Source organism: Centrocercus urophasianus, unplaced genomic scaffold, assembly GCF_019232065.1.
Source record: "Centrocercus urophasianus isolate 14NV4802_14NV808 unplaced genomic scaffold, USGS_Curo_1.0 seq_21, whole genome shotgun sequence".
In the NCBI taxonomy this organism is placed as follows: Eukaryota; Metazoa; Chordata; class Aves; order Galliformes; family Phasianidae; genus Centrocercus; species Centrocercus urophasianus.
Window position 1 is genome coordinate 21,040,526 of NW_024884767.1, and position 17,951 is coordinate 21,058,476.

The 17,951-nt window shown below is 43.2% G+C and overlaps 2 protein-coding genes across 5 annotated transcripts in view; one reads left to right on the forward strand and one right to left on the reverse strand.

Moving 5' to 3' along the window:
* The window catches only part of SPIN1 (spindlin 1), a 65,491-nt gene that overhangs the window by 16,547 nt on the left and 30,993 nt on the right, over positions 1-17,951 (forward strand). The window contains exon 1 of one of the 4 annotated variants that reach the window (XM_042822850.1): positions 17,039-17,182. The exons of the other annotated variants lie outside the window; for them this stretch is intronic. The gene's annotated coding sequence lies outside the window, so the exon portion shown is untranslated. Of the gene's footprint in view, positions 1-17,038; positions 17,183-17,951 lie in introns of those variants that run through there. 4 annotated transcript variants of the gene reach the window in all.
* On the reverse strand, positions 417-4,432 carry LOC122162468 (retrovirus-related Pol polyprotein from transposon 297). Its single transcript, XM_042822770.1, is given in 4 exon segments — positions 417-613; positions 2,268-2,744; positions 2,747-3,673; positions 4,093-4,432. Coding segments are annotated over 4 exon segments (1,941 nt in total).

The following is a 17,951-nucleotide window of genomic DNA, read 5'->3' on the forward strand; positions in this document are numbered from 1 at the left end:
TCGTGTCTAGATTTGTTATGCACTACCGCTCCCAGCAGATCTTCTATCTAGACTTTAGACTATTAACTGTTGTGCTCATACGAAGGGCGTCTTCTGCCCCCGTGTTTGCTCTGTACCTTGAGCAGGACATAGTTCATCTTGAGCTTACCCCCAGTGTTTTACATAGGGTTGTGAGGTTTGCAGACAAGCCCACAGTGTTACTCACATAGTTTACGAATATAGACAACTGAAAACCCCGTAGTACCACAATAAGGCATGTTTGGAAGGGGTCCAAGGCTGATTGTAACGCAAGGCAGAAAGACTCCTGATTAGTTTGATTAGCCCAAGTAACCCACATGTTAGTTCTAACATCTATGTTATGAATTGCTTCTCCACCCCCTCCTAGTAATAGTTTTAATATTACCATTATTAGTCCTTCAGAGTCCTTCATTTTGTTGCTTTCTTCGGAGTACTACTCCGGGAGGCCCTCTGGTCTCTGTAGTCCAAAGCGGTTGAATCACCTTCTTCAGGCGAGTATGGTGTATCCACAGAATTAGTCCCTCTACTTTAGCTGCTGTGTGGGTGGTCAAGAGTACTTGGTAAGGCCCTTTCCACGTTGGTTCCAAGGGTGAATCTGAGAGGGATTTAACATAAACATAGTTGCCTGGTGAGATATTATGCTATTGGGCCATCCAGGCCTCATGCTCTGGTACCAAATGCTGTTTTCTTCATTCTCCTTAGTTGCTTTGCCAAGCTTATCATTTATTCATTCAACACTTTGTTCCCCACCTGCATAGAAATTCCCTTTTGTACAGCATAAGGCCTTCCATAAGGAATCTCACAAGGGCTCAACCCTTCCTTGGTTCAAGGTTTAGTCCGGATTCTTAATAAAGCCAAGGGCAGTGCTCGGGGCCATGGTATTCTAGCCTCTTGTCCCAGCTTTACTAGCTGTAATTTTATCAGGTGGTTCATTTTTTCCACTTGACCAGTGGATTGAGGCCTGGAGGGAGTATGTAGTTGCCAGTCAATCCCCAGTACGGATTCTCATTTGCTGCGCTATTTTAGCAACAAAGTGAGGTCTTCTATCTCAGGATAGCACTGCCAGCACCCTGAAACTTGGAATGATTTCATGCAACAATGCTTTAGTTACTTCTCTTGCCTTATTAGTTTGGCATGGATATGCCTCGGGCCATCCTGAAAAGGTATCAGGTAGGACCAACAGGTACCTATACTCCCCTTTTCTCGGGAGTTCTGTGAAATCCACCTGCCACTGTTGCCCAGGGAAATTTCTCCTTCCTATCTACTCTATTTGGGTCCTTTGACCTGTCTTTGGATTCTTCTGCAAACAAATCTCATATTGCTGAGTCATCTATTTCATTGTGGTATATAAATTTCTGGCTGTATCTGCCCATTAAACTCTTATACAAGGCTTCTGTACTCCAATGGGTTTTTCTATGTTTTGCCTTTAGTATAGCCCATAATGTGGCTGATAGGATAATTAATTTCCTTTGTGGCGTAAAAGCCCGTCCTTCTCTTTTCTGTTCCCCTAGATCATTTATCAAGTTGCAGTCTCCTTTTGAATATTTTGGCTCACCGTCCACTTGAATTTTACTATCTGGAATCAAGGACCCCTCTGTCACCGCATTCTCAGCTGCTCGTTTCACTTCCCGATCAGCTAAGGCATTTCCCATCTCTTCAGCATTATTTTCTCTTTGATGGGAGCAGCAATGCATAATAGCCACTTTCTCTGGTTGCTGTACTGCCTCCAGAAGTCTAGGCATTTCCTGGGCATGTTTAATGCTTTTCCCTTGGGCAGATAATAGGCACCTCCCCTTCTATATTGCCCCATGAGCGTGCACAACACTAAAAGCATATTTTGAGTCTGTCCATGTGTTTATCTTTTTCCCTTTGGCCAATTCTAGAGCCCTTGTCAAAGCTATTACTTCAGTCTTTTGCGCCAAAGTATTTGGAAGTAGGGTTTTGGCCTCTATTACCTTTTCAACAGTTGTTACCACATATCCTGCTTTACAAGTTCCTTGTTGAACAAAACTGCTCCCATCCATGCACCAGATGTCTTCTGCATCCTTTCAGGGTTCCTCTTTCAAGTCCAAACAGCTAGAACATACAGCTTCAATAGTCCCTAAACTGTCATGGGATACAGGTTCCTCCGTAACTCCACTAAGAAATGAGGCTGGATTAATGATGTTTGTTACTAGTATTTCTATATCGTCCTGCTCCACTAAAATAGCTTGATATTTCAGAAATCGCTGAGGGGAAAGCCAGTGTACCCCTTTCACTTCCAACACCGTGGAGACTGTGGGATACTAGTACAGTCATCTTTTGCCCCATTGTAAGCTTTCAGGCTTCTTGGATGTTGATTACTAGGGCAGCTACAGCCCTTAGGCATCCCGGCCAGCCTTTGCTTACTTCATCAAGCTGTTTAGAGATATAAGCTACCACTCTTCGATATAGCCAAAGGTTCTGAGCTAACACCCCCAAAGCTATTCCCTATTTCTCATAGGAGAATAGCAAAAAGGACTTTGTGACATCTGGGAGCCCCAAGGCTGGGGCTCTCATTACCTCTTGTTTTAACTGTCAGAATGCCTTTTTAGCCTCCCTGTTTCATGTTATGTCTTTGGGTTGGGATTTTATCAGCGTGTAGAGCGGTTTTACCAGTATTCCATAGTTGGGTATCCATAGATGGCACCATCCAGCCATTCTGAGGAATGTTCGAAGCTCCTTAGATGTACATGCTCGGGGGTCTAGCAAATAGCCTCCTTCCGGGCGGTTCCCAATGTCTGTGTCCCTACAGCAATTCCATATCCCAGGTGAGTTACCTGTTGTTGGGCCACTTGTGTTTTCTGTGGAGAGACTCGATAGCCATTAAGCCCCAGGAAGTTTAGTAAGCTTACTGTCCATCTCAAGCATGCCTCTTTTGTCTTGGTAGCTATTAAAAGATCATCTATGTACTGTAATAGTACCCCTTTGTCAGGTGGACGTTCCCATAGCTCCAAATCCTTGGCCAATTGATTCCCAAATATTGTGGAGCTGTTTTTAAATCCTTGTGGGAGTACAGTCCAAGTCAATTGTGATTTTTGTCCTGTACTGGGGTTTTCCCATTCAAATGTGAACAGCAGCTGACTCTCGGCTGGAAGTGGCAGGCAGAAAAAGGCATCCTTTAAATCCAGGACAGTAAAATATGCTAGTTCAGTAGACAGTATGGGAAGCAGGGTATAAGGGTTTGCTACTAAAGGATACAAATCCTCTGCTATTTTGCTAACTGCCCTCAAGTCCTGTACTATTCAATAACTACCGTCAGGTTTTCTTACTGGTAATATCGGTGTACTGTATTTTGATTCACACTTCACCAATATGCCGTATTTCATAAATCAGTCAATTATTGGTTGTATTCCTTCCCTGTCTTTCATCCCTAATGGGTACTGTTTAATCCTTGGGGGTTGGCTTCCTAATTTAACCTTTATGACCAAAGGAGATGCATTCCTAGCTTGCCCCAGGGTTTCAACTTCCCATACTCCTGGAAAAACCTGATATTTTATATCCTCTGGGATCTCTGTGTCTACCGGGGTAGTTATTAAGGCCAAGCTAAGTAATTCTACAATGGACTTGTCCTTTACTCTGAACTTAATTTCCTCTGCCTCAAATTTTATTTCTGCATCCAATTGTTCCAGTAACTCTTGTCCCAGAAAAGATTTTGGTGAATTTGGCATATACAAAAATCTGTGTATTCCCACCTGTTTTCCTAACTTAAAGGTTTGAGAAAATATGTCTTTTCTGGATGATCCGTGGCCCCTGTTACCACGGTATATTCTTGACTGAGTGGTGTTGAGGATTCATTCAAGGCTGAATAAGAAGCCTCCGTTACAAATTCTATACTCTGCTGTTTATTCCCTAGCTTGATTTTAACCAGTAGGGTGGAATTCCCCAGTCCCCATCATTGTTCTAATGGGGCTTGGATTCTTGTCCACGGCCCTTTACCCCTCTGGTTCCATTGAGGACAGTCCCTTTTCCAATGTCCTTTTTTCTTGCATATTGCACACTGATCCTTGTCCAGTGTTTTCATCCCCGGTCTCACCTTATTCATCCCTGATTTACCTATCTCTCCTAATGCTGCCATTAATATTCGCTTGTCATGCCTCCTACTTTCCTCTTCCCAATTGGTAAATACCGTCCATGCTTCCTCTAACAAACTTTCTAAGTTTCGTGCATCAAGACCCTTCATTTTCTGCAGCTTCCGTCGTACGTCCCCTGTTAATTGTCCTATAAATAATGATGTAAGTTGCTGGATATCTATTTCTGATCCTGGATCTAAGGATGTGTGTTTTCTCATGGTATCTCTTAGCCTATCCAGAAACTCCGAAGGAGTCTCTCTTGGTCCTTGCTTTATAGCGTGTAGGGTGAACCAATCAATAGCTTTGGAGATGGCTCTCTCCATTCCTTTTATACCCACTCTCAGTATGCTATTAGGCGGTCTCGCTCAGGTGCCCTGTACAAATCCCAGTGAGGATCTTGTCTTGGAAAATTGTCTTTTATATCTTTATGCCCTCTTCACAAACTGTCCTCTGCCAGATTCTGGGCTGTTTTTAGGATCAAATCTTCTTCTGTTTCTGTCATAGAATCCAGTAACAGCTGAATATCATTCCAATCTGGGTTATGCTGTCTGATCTTGTATTGAAAATGCCGTGTTACCCCCCCCCCTCCCTTCCCCCAATCACTTCAATAATCTTTAGCAATCTTTTTCCAATTCTCCAGATCAAATGAAGAAAATGGGACCTTGACTAAAATCTGTGCCCCGTCTGGTCCTACTGCTTCCCTTAAGGGAGTCAAGAAAGCACTTTGCTACTTTCCAGTTCTTGAAGCAATAGGGGAATCTGGTGGAGCTCCGGGGAGGGAAGAATCCTCTTCTTCCTCTGAATATTCTCTCCATTCCAATGCCAACACCTCTTACGACTGGAGCCTGATACTGATCAAACAATTTGTCAGGGGTTCTAATTTTTGTTAGTCTGGTGCACTGCTGCCCTAAGCTACATGCTGAGCAGCAACGCTTCATTTTCCTGTTTGTTGCTCTTTTCATAATGCTAACACTAAAGGATCCTGCAGGGCCCCTATCCTTTTTGCCTTTCTGGGTGATTTCAGAGGGTAAAGAACATGTCTGCATATGTGACCTTGTCCCATTTGCCTTCCCTTCTTAGAAATAGCATTAGTTGCAAAATAGTATATAATTTAAGGTCCCATTTAGGGGCCACTTTTCCCCATCTTTTAACTTGTATAGCATCCACCATTGGTTGCAGTATTTCATCAGGGTTTTCTTATTCAAAGTATCCCCTGGCCCTCCTGCAGCATCCTTCCGATGTGCCAGTGTAGGCCCGAGAGGTGTCTTTTTAGGTATTTCTCCCCCTTGTGACCCTCCCATAGCACTATTTTGTTGTTTTGTTAGTTTACTAATGTTTCCACAAATTACTCCTTCTATCCTGAAGTTTCCCCAAAACAATCCCTGGAACTTGTTCCAGCACTCTTGTCCACACTCCAGGCTCAAGTAACACCAATACCCTATACTCAATATATCTCTTTACAGTCTGAACAGAGTATAACATAAACTGGACAGCATACATTTGTTCTGTGAAATATACACCTTTCTTCTGGTCCGTTACTGTAATTTATGATATATAAGTTCCCATATTCATCCCACTCCAAGAAGTTCATTTACATTTACACTAAAACCACTCAGATCCCCTTTTTCCCAGTTTATCAAAAATAATACATACAGGGGAGTAGTATAGATGAGCAAAACAATTAACAACTTCCACTTTGCCATTTCCCTCGCGGGAGGATGGAACCACAGATTAGGACCCAACTTTCACTCTGTAGCTTAGCTATACCTTAGTCACACCACATTCACTCCGACACTTAGGTTTGCCAGCTCAGGTAACATCTTAGTTCAGATGTTTAAAAGGATATCGTGAATGTATCAATAACAGTTATTCAGACACACAGTACTGAATGTTTGCAGCAGATGGTAATAACAGTGCGGATTACTATTCCTACTACTGCAACTAGAGTGATACAGGTTATCATTTGACAGGTGTCAGCACTATACCTCGCTAACCTGGGGTGGGACTTAAATCCACAATCCTTGGAATCAACATGAGTTCTAGATTACTACAAACCCATGATTACTAGTGCCCAAACGCTAGCCTAGCTTACAATTGCAAGCCAGAGGTGGGACTCAAACCCATGATCCTTGGAATCAGATACAGTGCTATAAAATGCCTGTCCCCGCTAATTACCTTCCTATCCTGTCCCTCTGGACTAGTCCAGTCTCAGGGTAAACCCTCCTGTGTGGGGGGTCCCCTCACATCTTACGGAGTCCCCTTCTGCTCCTGCATGCACCTTATGGAGCCTTCGTTTCAAACATACCTGATCTGCTTGCAGATGGTCCTTGTCTGTCCCCACAGTGATTAGATGAGGAGGGAGAGTCCCTCCAAGAATTCTCAGGCCACACACCAGAGGCCCCCTCTCAACCAGTCCTGCAGCCGAATAGAGATTGTCCCATCTGGGGTGCCAAATTGATTTGTGGAATCAAACTCTCTAACCCACGTAAGGTTGTAAGAGCAGATACGTTTTTATTTCAGTGCTGCGCCACACGCTGGGTACAAGGGGGATCGCTCCTCCTAGCTGGCACACCAGAGGATGGGCTCTCTATACATTTATAAGCCAAGCCCATACATATTCTGCAGTATTTCTCAAGACCTACTGACACATTCATTACTTTTCCAGGAATTCATTTACATACTGTCCCTCCCCCTAGTGCATGTGCAGTAGCTTCCTCTGGTGGTCATTGGATGAAGGCTCGACGTCTTCCTCCCTACCTGGCGGTCGTCCCTGGATGAAGTCGGTAGTCTTCCTCGCCATGTCCTTCTGACCTTTGTTTGAGTTTTGAGCTCTTCTCCCACCCTGTGTGCCTCTGCAATTTCTTATCCTGTTTGCTCCCCTTTCCATTGTTCTCTCATTGGCCCCTTTCGGCTGACTTCCTTTTGGGAATTTGTTTGGGCTAGCATATGTTAAACTAAGCAACTCCTTCTGAGTTAGCAAAAGTTAAACTAAGCGATGCTATTTGCGAATTCCTTTTGAGTTAGCAATACCAAGTGGTGCTATGGACCCCATACATCTTGTATTCTTCAGCTTGCTATCTCAGAACAAGTTGCTTTCTCTAGTAAATGATGGAAACACCAGTATATTGGTGCTCAGTTAGGAATTAACAGTTGTTTCTTTTTATTGCATTTTAGGGTTAATGTGGCTTGTTTGTGGGATGATACCATGGTTGGGAAATGCTAAATAAGCTGTTTAATGATTTAGTAGTGCTGGGGTAGTATGGTGCTGTCTGTCCACGATTCTGCGTATGCTGGAAACGACTTTGTATTTAAATCTGGATGGCATTGTTTGCAATTGCTCTTCTCTATGCAAGATGGACTGTTAAAATTTGTCTTTTGTTCCGGATGTGTTCTTTAAGCTAATTAAACTTATAAGAAAATTTCAATCAAAATTGTTTAATTGTCTTCATGATTATGATATAACAAGAGAAAATGGGAGAAGGGTGTTGATTATTTTTCTTAAAAACCTGTAGACTGCTTTTTAACTTTTGAAACAAGTATACATGAGTGTATTTAATGTACAAAGTTTGATAAAGATGTGTGTTTTTTACTAGTGGAAAAATTAGTGAACTGCTAATGAAAAACGTTAACTCTGAGCAATTAGGTACTGAGTAATTCCTGTTCATGCATATTTAGCAGTTGACCTGCTAGGGTTTATCAGGGGACTTTCTAAGTCCTTGCGTATGTTCTCTTTCTATCCAGCACTGTGTGGGGTGAGTATGATTGCAACCATAATCTGGGAGTGTGGTATTTGTTTACTTCTGAAGACCAGAGAGACTTTGTCTGTTCTGTTCTCTGCTTTATTCTTTTTGTTTTTTTTTTTTTTTTTTTTTTTTTCTTTTTTTAACTTATTTATGGTTTTATTGCTGACTGAAATTGTGAGTTTCTTAGTGGTGATGGCTAGAAGGTATTTGTGACAAGTAGCCCTCAGGAAACAGAAACCACAGGGAAGCATATGTTGCAGCTAGTTTTGCAAGTTGTCTTAGAGAAAGGACTGCTGTAATTTAAATAGGTTATTGGTACAGGGAATGATGTAAAAAACAAAAAACAAACAAACAAACAAACAAAAAAAAGGCAGCTGACTGGTCTGCTCATTGTCCACTGGAATTTTTCTATAGTCAGTGAGAACTTGAGTAAATGTAAGGAAGACTGGAAGCTATGAGGGGAAGAATCTAAGAAGATTCTTAGAATCTTCTAAGATTCTTCTTCTAAGAAGAAGAATCTAATCTCATGGACGAATCTAAGGCAGTTGCTAGTGCACTAACATTTCTAAAACCACGTTTGGAAAGGAGTGGAAAACTTGTTTTACTTGCATCCAGTGTGCTGGGAGTGACAGATAGCTTTAGAAACTGATAAAAAAAAATTGTTTTGACCAGTAAAGAGTCCAACGCAGTCTAGAAGTGTAACTGATGTGTACTGGAACATGTGCAAAGCCAGATAAACTAGGTGGTGACAATGGCAGAGATTACTTAACCCATATATCTCGATAAAAGTGCTTTAATTTATGTATACAGTATTAACAGTGTCAATGGTTTATGGGCTTGTCTGCCCAGTTCTGTGACTAGTCGGGCGGAAGGATTCCTGAAGTGCACCCTTAAGGTTTATTTCACATTTAACACAGTCATTATATGTTAATGTGGGTGGAAAGAGGAGTGTCGGCGGCAATCTTAAAAGTGCCTGTAGACGCCATTTCAGAGCAAACCCTGAGCAGATCATTCTTATAGCAGAGCCTCGTGATGAGGGACCGTTCGTAGAAGGTCCAAATCGCAGCAGAAAAAAACGCATCTAAGCTCCAAGAAGCTGAGGGAGAGCGAGGCACCCTCCACCCTCGGCAGCGCGGCGGCTCTGACGTATGTGGGCGGGGTGAGGAGTGTTGGTGGCAATCCCGCCCTGTGCGAGTAAAGGCGGTGCCTAGCGAGCTCAGCGAGCTGGGAACATGGCGAACAGGGCGGGCAAATACGGCACGGCAGGGCAGTTTGCACGGCAGTTTGCACGGCAGTTTGCGCAGGCAGGGCGGGGCACCTTGCCATGTAGGAGGCGGCTTAGCACTTAGCACGTAACAGGTCACTTAACAGGTCGCTGGACACACCGAGGTGCAACCGTGGTCACCGCACGGCGGCGAGCTGCTGCTAAAGGGGACGTGGAGACCCGGACTGAAAGCGTGAACGGCCATGCCGCAGTTCAGGTGTCAGGCTGCAGAGAATGCCTGACCTGTCACTGCTACAGGAGGGCAGCCGAGATACCAGCTGAGTGTGGTGTGAGCAGGTGGATGATCTGCTCAGCCTGGTGGTAGAGCTAAAGGAGGAAGTAGAAAGCCTGAGGAGCATCCGGGATCGAGGGAAGGAGATTATTGGTGGAAATGGCTGAAAGGATCAGGACCACAAGTTGTGTTTTCCTCTGACCTCTCAGTTGGTGACTGGGATCTGCACAAAAGAAGGTGGGAGGACATGCTAAATAAATGGCTTTGTGAATGGTGTCGCAGTCAGGACTTTGGGTACTATGGCTTTGGACGCAGGCTTGAGAAAGGGACGATGGTGACAGCAGACAGGAACCAGCTAACTAAAAGGGCCACAAATATTCTTGGGAGCAAGCTGGCTAGGTTGGTTAGAAGGGCTTTAAACTAGATATGATGGGGCAAGGAGATGTACTGGAGGACAAACAAGCGCCTGGGAATGCTATCACCTTGGAAGGCAGTAGGGAAAAACCCCAGACTTGTCCTGGAAGTAGTAAGGAGGGCTCCAAGAAGCCTCAAGAAATGCCTCTATACCAATGCGCACAGCATGGGAAATAACCAGAAACTGTGGCATGATTGGGAAAGTATGACCTAATTGCTTGCTATCACAGAAACATGGTGGGATGAATCTCATGATTGGAATACCTCAATAGAGGCTTCTCAGAAGAGATAGACAGGTATCCTCCATGTGGATAGATTCCGAAGAGCTGTGTCTGAGGAATGGCCATGATCAGGTCGGGAGCTTGTGGGTAAAAATCAAAGATCAATCCAGTAAGGGGCAGCTAGTGATTGGAACCTGCTCAGGAGGAGGCTGTTGACGATGCCTTCTTGCTTCAGCTGGAGGAGGTGTTGTGCTCACAGGCTCTTGTCCTGATGGAGGATTTCAACCACCTGGATATCTGCTGGGATAGCGGAATAGCAGGTGGCAGACAATCCAGGAGATTCCTGGAATCTGTCGAGGACAACTTCCTGGTCCAGGTAATAGATGGACCAACCTAAGGTGAAACCTTACTGGATCAGGTGCTCACCAATGCAGAGGAGAGCATTAGAGAGGTTGAGGTTGGAGGCAGCCTGGGCTGTAGTGACCATGCCCTGGTGGAGTTTGTGATCTTGAAGAATGAGGGCATGAGAACAAGCAGAGCTAGGACCCCACGCTTTAGTAGAGCAAACTTCTGGCTGCTCAAGGAACTGCTGAGTGGGATCCCCTGGGAAACTGTCCTTAAGGGCATGGGCACAGAACAAAGTTGGCAGCTCTTTACGGACAGCCTTCTGAGAGTGCAATGGCTCTCCATCTCCCAGCAGAAAAAGCCAAACAGGGGAGGCAGGCAACCATCATGGCTGTGCAAGGACCCGCAGCTTAAGCCGAGAGAGAAGAGGCAGATGTACAGAAAATGGAAGCAGGGTTATGTATCCTGAGAGGAATACAGGGCTGTTGTCCATGTGTGTAGAGATAGGATTAGGAAAGCCAAGGCGCAGATGGAGCTGAACTTGGTGAGGGACGTGAAAGATAACAAGAAGGGGTTCTGCAGGTACGTAGGCAGGAGGAGACAGGCCAAGGAGAGTGTTCACCGTCTGATGAAAGGTAATGGGGAGCTGGCTTCCTCAGACATAGAGAAAGCAGAGGTACTGGATGAGTACTTTGCCTCAGTCTTCACGGGTGGTCAGGCTTCCCATTTCTGCCAGGGCCCTGAGCCTTTACGTGAGGGTGCGGGGAATGCTTTCTGTCCCACTGTAATGGGGGAAAAGTCCGAGTCCTCCTCTTGAAATTGAATGTGTATAAGTCCATGGGGCAGGATGATATCCATCCTAGGGTTCTGAAGGAGGTGGCTGATGTGGTTGCCGAACCGCTCTCTGTCATATTTGAAAAATCATGGCTGTCTGGTGAAGTCCCCAGTGACTGGAAAAAGGGAGACATTACTCGTCTTTTTAAGAAAGGGAGAAAGGAAGACCCGGGGAACTACAGGCCTGTGAGCCTCACCTCTGTGCCTGGGGACATCATGGAGCAGATCCTCCTAGAAGCTATGTTAAGGCACATACGAGACAAACAGGTGATTCGAGACAGCCAGCATGGCTTCATTAAGGACAGATTGTGCCTGACCAATCAGGTGGCCTTCTATGATGGAGTGATGGCTTTGGTGGATGGTGGAAGGATGGTGGAAGTCATCTACCATTGTCTACCTGGACTTCTGCAAAGCCTTTGGCATGGTTCCTCATCACATTCTTCTCTCTAAATTGGAGAGTCGTGGATTTGAAGGATGGACTGTTTGATGGGAATTGGCTGGCTGGATGCATCCAAAGAGTTGTGATCAGTGGTTCTGTGTTAGGGTGGAGGCTGGTCACAAGCTGTGTCCTATGGGGTCGGTCTGCACCTTCGAGTGCACCCTCAGCAAGTTCACAGATGATGCCAAGCTGCGTGGTGCAGTTGATACATTTGAGGGAAGGGAAGCCATCCAGAGGGACCTGGACAGGCTGGAGAAGTGGATCCATGAGAACCTAATGAGGTACAACAAGGCCAAGTGCAAGGTATTGCATTTGAGTCAGGGCAGTTCCAGGTTTTATACGAACTGGGGGAAGATCTCCTTGAGAGCAGCACTGAGGAGGAGGACTTGGGGGTCCTGGTGGATTAGTAGCTGGACATGAGCCAGCAATGTGCATTTGCAGCCCAGAAGACCATCTGTGTTCTGGGCTGCATTAAAAAAGGGGTGGCCAGCAGGGAGAGGGATGTGATTGTCCCCTTCTACTCAGCTCTTGTGAGGCCCCACCTGGAGTACTGCGTCCAGGCCTGGGGCCCCCAGTACAGGAGGGACACAGAGCTCTTGGACTGGGTCCAGAGGAGGGCCACTAAGATGATTAGAGGGCTGGAGCATCTGTCACATGAGAAAAGGTTGAGAGAACTGTGATTGTTTAGCTTGTCGAAGAGAAGGCTCTGGGGACACTTCATTGCAGCCTTCCAATACTTGAAGGGAGCATATAAATAGGAGGAACAGCTGTTTACCAGGGTGGATAGTGATAGGACAAGGGGGAATGGTTTAAAACTGAGGCGGGAGATTTTTGTTAGATATTAGGAGGAAGTTTTTCACACAGAGGTTGGTGACGCACTGGAACAGGTTGCCCAAGGAGGTTGTGGATGCCCCATCCCTGGAGGCATTCAAAGCCAGGCTGGATGTGGCTCTGAGCAGCCTGGTCTGGTGGTTGATGACCCTGTGCATAGCAGGAGGGTTGAAACTCAATGGTCATTATGGTCCTTTTTAACCCAGGGCATTCTGTCATTGTCCATGTACTGAAAATTGTGGGAACTGAGAAGAGCAGAGCTCTAGAGAGCATGGCAAGTCTTAGTGTTTGTTTGGTTTTTTTTATATTGGACTGGAGTTTGTAATTACCTGGCAAGTTGGGCTTAGTGTCTTACAGGAGTTTTATTAGGCAGATGTAACTAGTCACTGGTGGGGTTCTGCAGGCTCCATTTTAGGGCCTGTCTCCTTTTATATTTTTATAAATGATTTGAATGTAAGACTTGAACGCTCAAATACTGAAAGTGTACAGTAGTGTATTTGGAGGAGCTGTTCACTCACTTTAGGGCATGGAGGCCTTAGAGAGAACTGAACAAATCAGAGGGCCACATTAACATCTACAAGAGTGTCAGATTCTATGTCTTATTTGGCAGAGCTGGTTATGTGTACACATTGAGGGTGAGAGGCCAGAGAGCAGCTACAGAAAGGAATCTGGAGGTTCTCTTGATAGCAAGTTGAATCTGAATCAGCATTGTGCCTTGGCAGCCAAAATGTCCAAGCATACCCTGAGGTGCGTCAGGTCCAACAGTGCCCCTTAGCAAGGAAAATGGTTTTCTTGCTCTGCTCTGTGCTTTGTGATCTCACCTTGAGTGCTGAGTTCAGATGGTGGTCTCACAGTATCAGAACATGAAACTATTAGAGAGGGCAGTAAAGATGGCAATGGATCTGGAGAGCAAGAGATATGAAAAGCAGCTGAGGTTTCTTGGTTTATTCATTACAGAGGAGTGGAGGCCTTGCAGCAACCTGGAGCTTCTTGTGGAATGATTGCTAGAGGTGACTTGGAATTTAAACTTAAGTTGAAGGTATAGCTATATTCATTCATCAAGGAAAGGTACAAAAACATAGTGCAGCTGGTATGCAAGGAATCCATTCCTTGCAGAAGTTCCCTAGGCAACCTTAGATGTTGGCAGCATCATAGAGCTTGATGTGCTAACTGTAAGAGAAACAGCAGGAGGGTGGAGTGAAGGCATTGCAGCCAGGCTCTGTGACACCACCTTGTCACTTTGTACTGATAGACTGTTATTTTTTGACAGAATACCATCTTTTGGGTGAACTCTGTTCACTACAATCTCATACAGCTAAAACACACCTCCATCCCGAAAAGCTACCTGTTAATACGGTTTGACCACTTCTCATTTAAGTTGCGCCCTGAGGTCTTCTGTCTATGCAAAGCAAGAAAATTTTGCAGTAGTCGTAACAAAGGTGTGTATCAATACAGTCACTCAGGCTCCACCTGAAATACTAGAAATAGTAAAAAAAAAATTGCTTGAGAGAGTAGATGGCAGGGAAATACCATTGGATGTCAGGCACAGTCTACCTTTAACTTATGATATCAGTTAACAGGCTGATCCTCTTTCACCCCTATAGGAACACCTTGGGTTAAGATTCAAACACTTGGTTATATCAAGAGTTTCCCTGGAAAACTTGGAAATCTCTGTATTGTTCTATAACTTCATGTGCTTGTGTCCAGGATGTATTTTTCTCATGTCTTTGCATGTGCTTTGCAGACAGTGAACTGGTAAGCCAACAAATCTGTAGTTTATTAAAGCAATAGATAGATACTATTCATTAATCTAGGCATGACAGTTTTTATTCAATGTGACCAAATTCCTTAAGTATGGCTGTGGGAGTTCGGTGAATGCTAGTAATCTGAAAATGTATTGTTAGTACACCTGTAATTGTGGTAGCCAATATATTGAATACAACCAGACTGTTAACTCTGAATTGGGCATCATTCAGAATGAAAGTCTAGAATCCCTAGCCCTTCCTGTACCTGAGGACAAGCTGGAATGCAAAGGCTTTTGTTTTCTGCCAAATTACCTTGTACTTGAACTCACTCAGGAGCAGAGGGACAGGAGCTCTCTGCTCTCTGGTGACAGTGACAGGACAGTGACATGGAATGGCATGAGGGAGCCAGGACTGTTTAGTCTGGGGAAGAGGAAGCTCAGGAGAGACCTTACTGCCCTCTACAATTGCCTGAAAGGAGATTGTGGTGAGGTGGGAGTAGGCCTCTTCTTCTAGCAATAGGACAAGAGGGAATGGTTTCAAGTTGTGCCTGGGAGATTCAGGCTGAGTATTAGGAAAAACTTCTCAGAGTGGTCAGGTGCTGCCCAGCTGGTGGAGTCATCATCCCTGGTGGTGTTCAAGAAATGTGCAGGTGCAGTATCAAGGAATAGACAGCACTGATGGTAGGTGGACAGCTGAGCAAGATGATCTCAGTGATCTTTTCCAACCTTGCTGATTCTATGTTTCTATGATTATGGCTAATCTTTATCCAGTTGCTTATGCTAAAATGTTTTAAAAGAATTAATAAATAGAAACTGTATTGTGCTGTCTCCTGCATTCTGCATTGTCCACAAACTTGAAGTGCAGAACTTTACAGGTGTTTTTACCTTTCAGCACTTAGCTCCAGAATAATTACAGATTTTTTGTCTGTGTTGATAGTAGAGTGTATTTTATTATGTTAGCTTTTAAGAAAGTTGTCTTTGTATAGTACATTGCTTTTTTGAAGCATCTTTCCTAAAGCAAAGAAAAAAGCAGTGTTTCTTTCCCTTTGTACAGAAAGTGCAGTATTTACAGCCCCATTCTTAACAAAAGCCATTCCTATTGGCAAGAAGTGGTTGTTTACATTTCATGTTCTTTCAGTTTTCTATTGAATCATCAGCTACGTCAGTATAGCATTGTAGACAGAAAATTTATTTTTTAAATGTGTATTTTGTTTTTATATATGTGAATGTGCAGGTGTATGCCAGTATTATTTGTTTCTGTACAGTTCTAGACAAATAACAATGCACCTACGAATATAGGAAAAACTGTAGACGCTGCTGTCAAAAAGTAATACTTGATTTAGTTTGTGAACTGATTAAAAAAAAATCCATTATTGAAATGTATTGCTCTTCATGACTGTAAGCTGAAAATCACCTTTGTGTTCACCAGGTTTATGTACCTATTATCTTTCCTGTTAGATGTTATCACTCCTCCAGAATCCTACTGATAAGGGAATAAAGTTCCTAACAAGAGAGAGGCTGATGAGCCTGCAGATTACTTCAAGAAAGCCTTAGAATTTGCATGGCTAAATTCTCACAAAACAGAAAAGTTAAGATGATGTTATTAGTTTTTGTGTTTTTGATAAACTAGAAGTAGGCGTGTGTTTTTATCCCCCCAATTATACAGGGGATATTTTAACATTAATATCCTCTTTTGGAGAGGGAAGATTGCATGGGATTAATCATTCCTGCTCCAATGCTAGAGTTCAAGTCTAAGTAAGATACCTGCCTCATCCAACTAATTAGTGCTGAAGTCATGTTTAGTTCACATGTGGTATATACTAGCAGCTCAGAGTTGAATTACAGAGATTAAAATGTTATGGAACCAAGAAATTCCTTCAACCAACATGTGCCATTTTAGAGTGAGTCCTTGTCCTTACATGTCTTCTGACATGTTGCTGCCACTGCTGAGCAGACTGTCAGTGCAAACCGATTGGGAGCTGCAAGCAAGGGGAATGTTTTCAGTGCTGAACTGAAATGTTAAGAGTCCCCTAGGTGGTACCAGAAGGCCTTCTCCCTTACTGCTCTTAGAGCTGGAGCAGACTCTGGAAGCCAGAAGACTTTAGTTGATATGAGAGATGTATGTTCTGAATCTACAATTGTGTATCCTGAGTTAAAGAAGGATCATGTTGTATCGCTCTCTGTCTCTTTTTAAGCATTTCCCCTTTGACTGAATAGATGCATCAGCAAATTTACTGATGCTGCTTCCTTCTGTGTTCATGGTGATTAAAGGTTAGGTAATACTGCTCAGGGCTGAAGCTTTCAAAGTTGTGTTTATTAGCATTAATTATCACTGCAGTATTTTGGTGCTGCATAGTACCCCTCTTCTGTGGTGGTAGCATAGTCTTGCTTTCACAAGAATGCAATAAACAGGTTTTGTGCTGTGTATTGCAGTGAAGTGTGTATCATTTGGTGGAAAAGCTAAAATGAACATCAACTGAAAGTTAGCTAGAAAATTATTTAAAGTATTTATTTTTACAGAGCTGAAAACTTGTAATGTTTTCATTTCTATAAATAAGTAAGTATTTATAGAGGGCTGTTAAATGCCTGCAAGCATGGTGTAAGTGCATCTTGGTTTTTTCCTCCTTTCACTTTTTTGCTGGAAAAGTACTTCTTTTAAAGTTGATTCATCTTCTTCCCCACTCTGATAGGATGATTTTACTGTCCTTTTAAAACTGCGTGACTTGTGTAGTTTGTGGGGCTTCCTGGTTTTAATCCTAATGCTTAACATTTCTTGTGTGAAACACTGCAATAACCAAAGCAGTATCAGACAACGTATCTAATTTCCATATTGTTTTTTGCAGGTGTGCTCTTATCTAGGAAAGTCAGGAGTGGATGGGATCAGAGGGAAGCAAAAAATGAGTTGCAGCTGATTACAAGTCAGAAGAATGCTTTTTTTTTTAAATCTGCAGCTGAGTTGTTGGTGACCTTTGCTGTCAGGTGTTTGGGGAAAGCAGTATTTAATAGGTAGGCAGTGACACTTCTCTAATAAAAGTTACCGGCAATGTGTAAAAGTATAGTATAGTTTGTTTTAGATGTAGAAGTCTGCATTCAGTAGAGCTATTTGTCTTTCCTTGCTATGTGGTTGTAATAAAGGGTTTTCATTTTATGAAATTTTTCTTCTCCTTGATTTTCCATATTAATGGCCTTAAATATTTAGATGATGGTATTAACTATGTTTTACCATTCATCATATTAACAATCTAAAAATGCATTGTTTTTTTTTTTTTTAAATCAGATGAGACTGAGAAGTTTCATATGCTTTAGAATTCAAGATGTTCTCAAAGTGCATTTGTTTGTCCTAAGAAAGCCTGACTTTATCCCTCCTGTGGTGAAGACATTGAAACTGAAATGTAAATTGAATTCAGAATAGTAACTCTAGAAAAACTTGTTTCCGTGTTTTCCAGCAGAAATCTTATATAAGTCTAAGTAAAGTTACTCTGATTTTAGAAAACTTGTTGTACTGTTGAATCAGCTCTTCACTACTCAGTACTTCAGTAGTCTTGAGCCTTTAGTTTAGCAGAGTGGACTGAAATAATGCTAATAAATGGATTTTGACTATAAGAGGATTAGGAATTCCTTTTCTTTTTAAAAGAAAATTAATATGTATGATGTGGTAGTGACTGGGGCTAACTCTTTTCATTAACATGTCAAAGGTTTTCTGGTGCTTTAGTTACCTTTGTAAATATAGCCTCTTAACAACTGATTAAATTAAAATATGTTGTACATAATATTT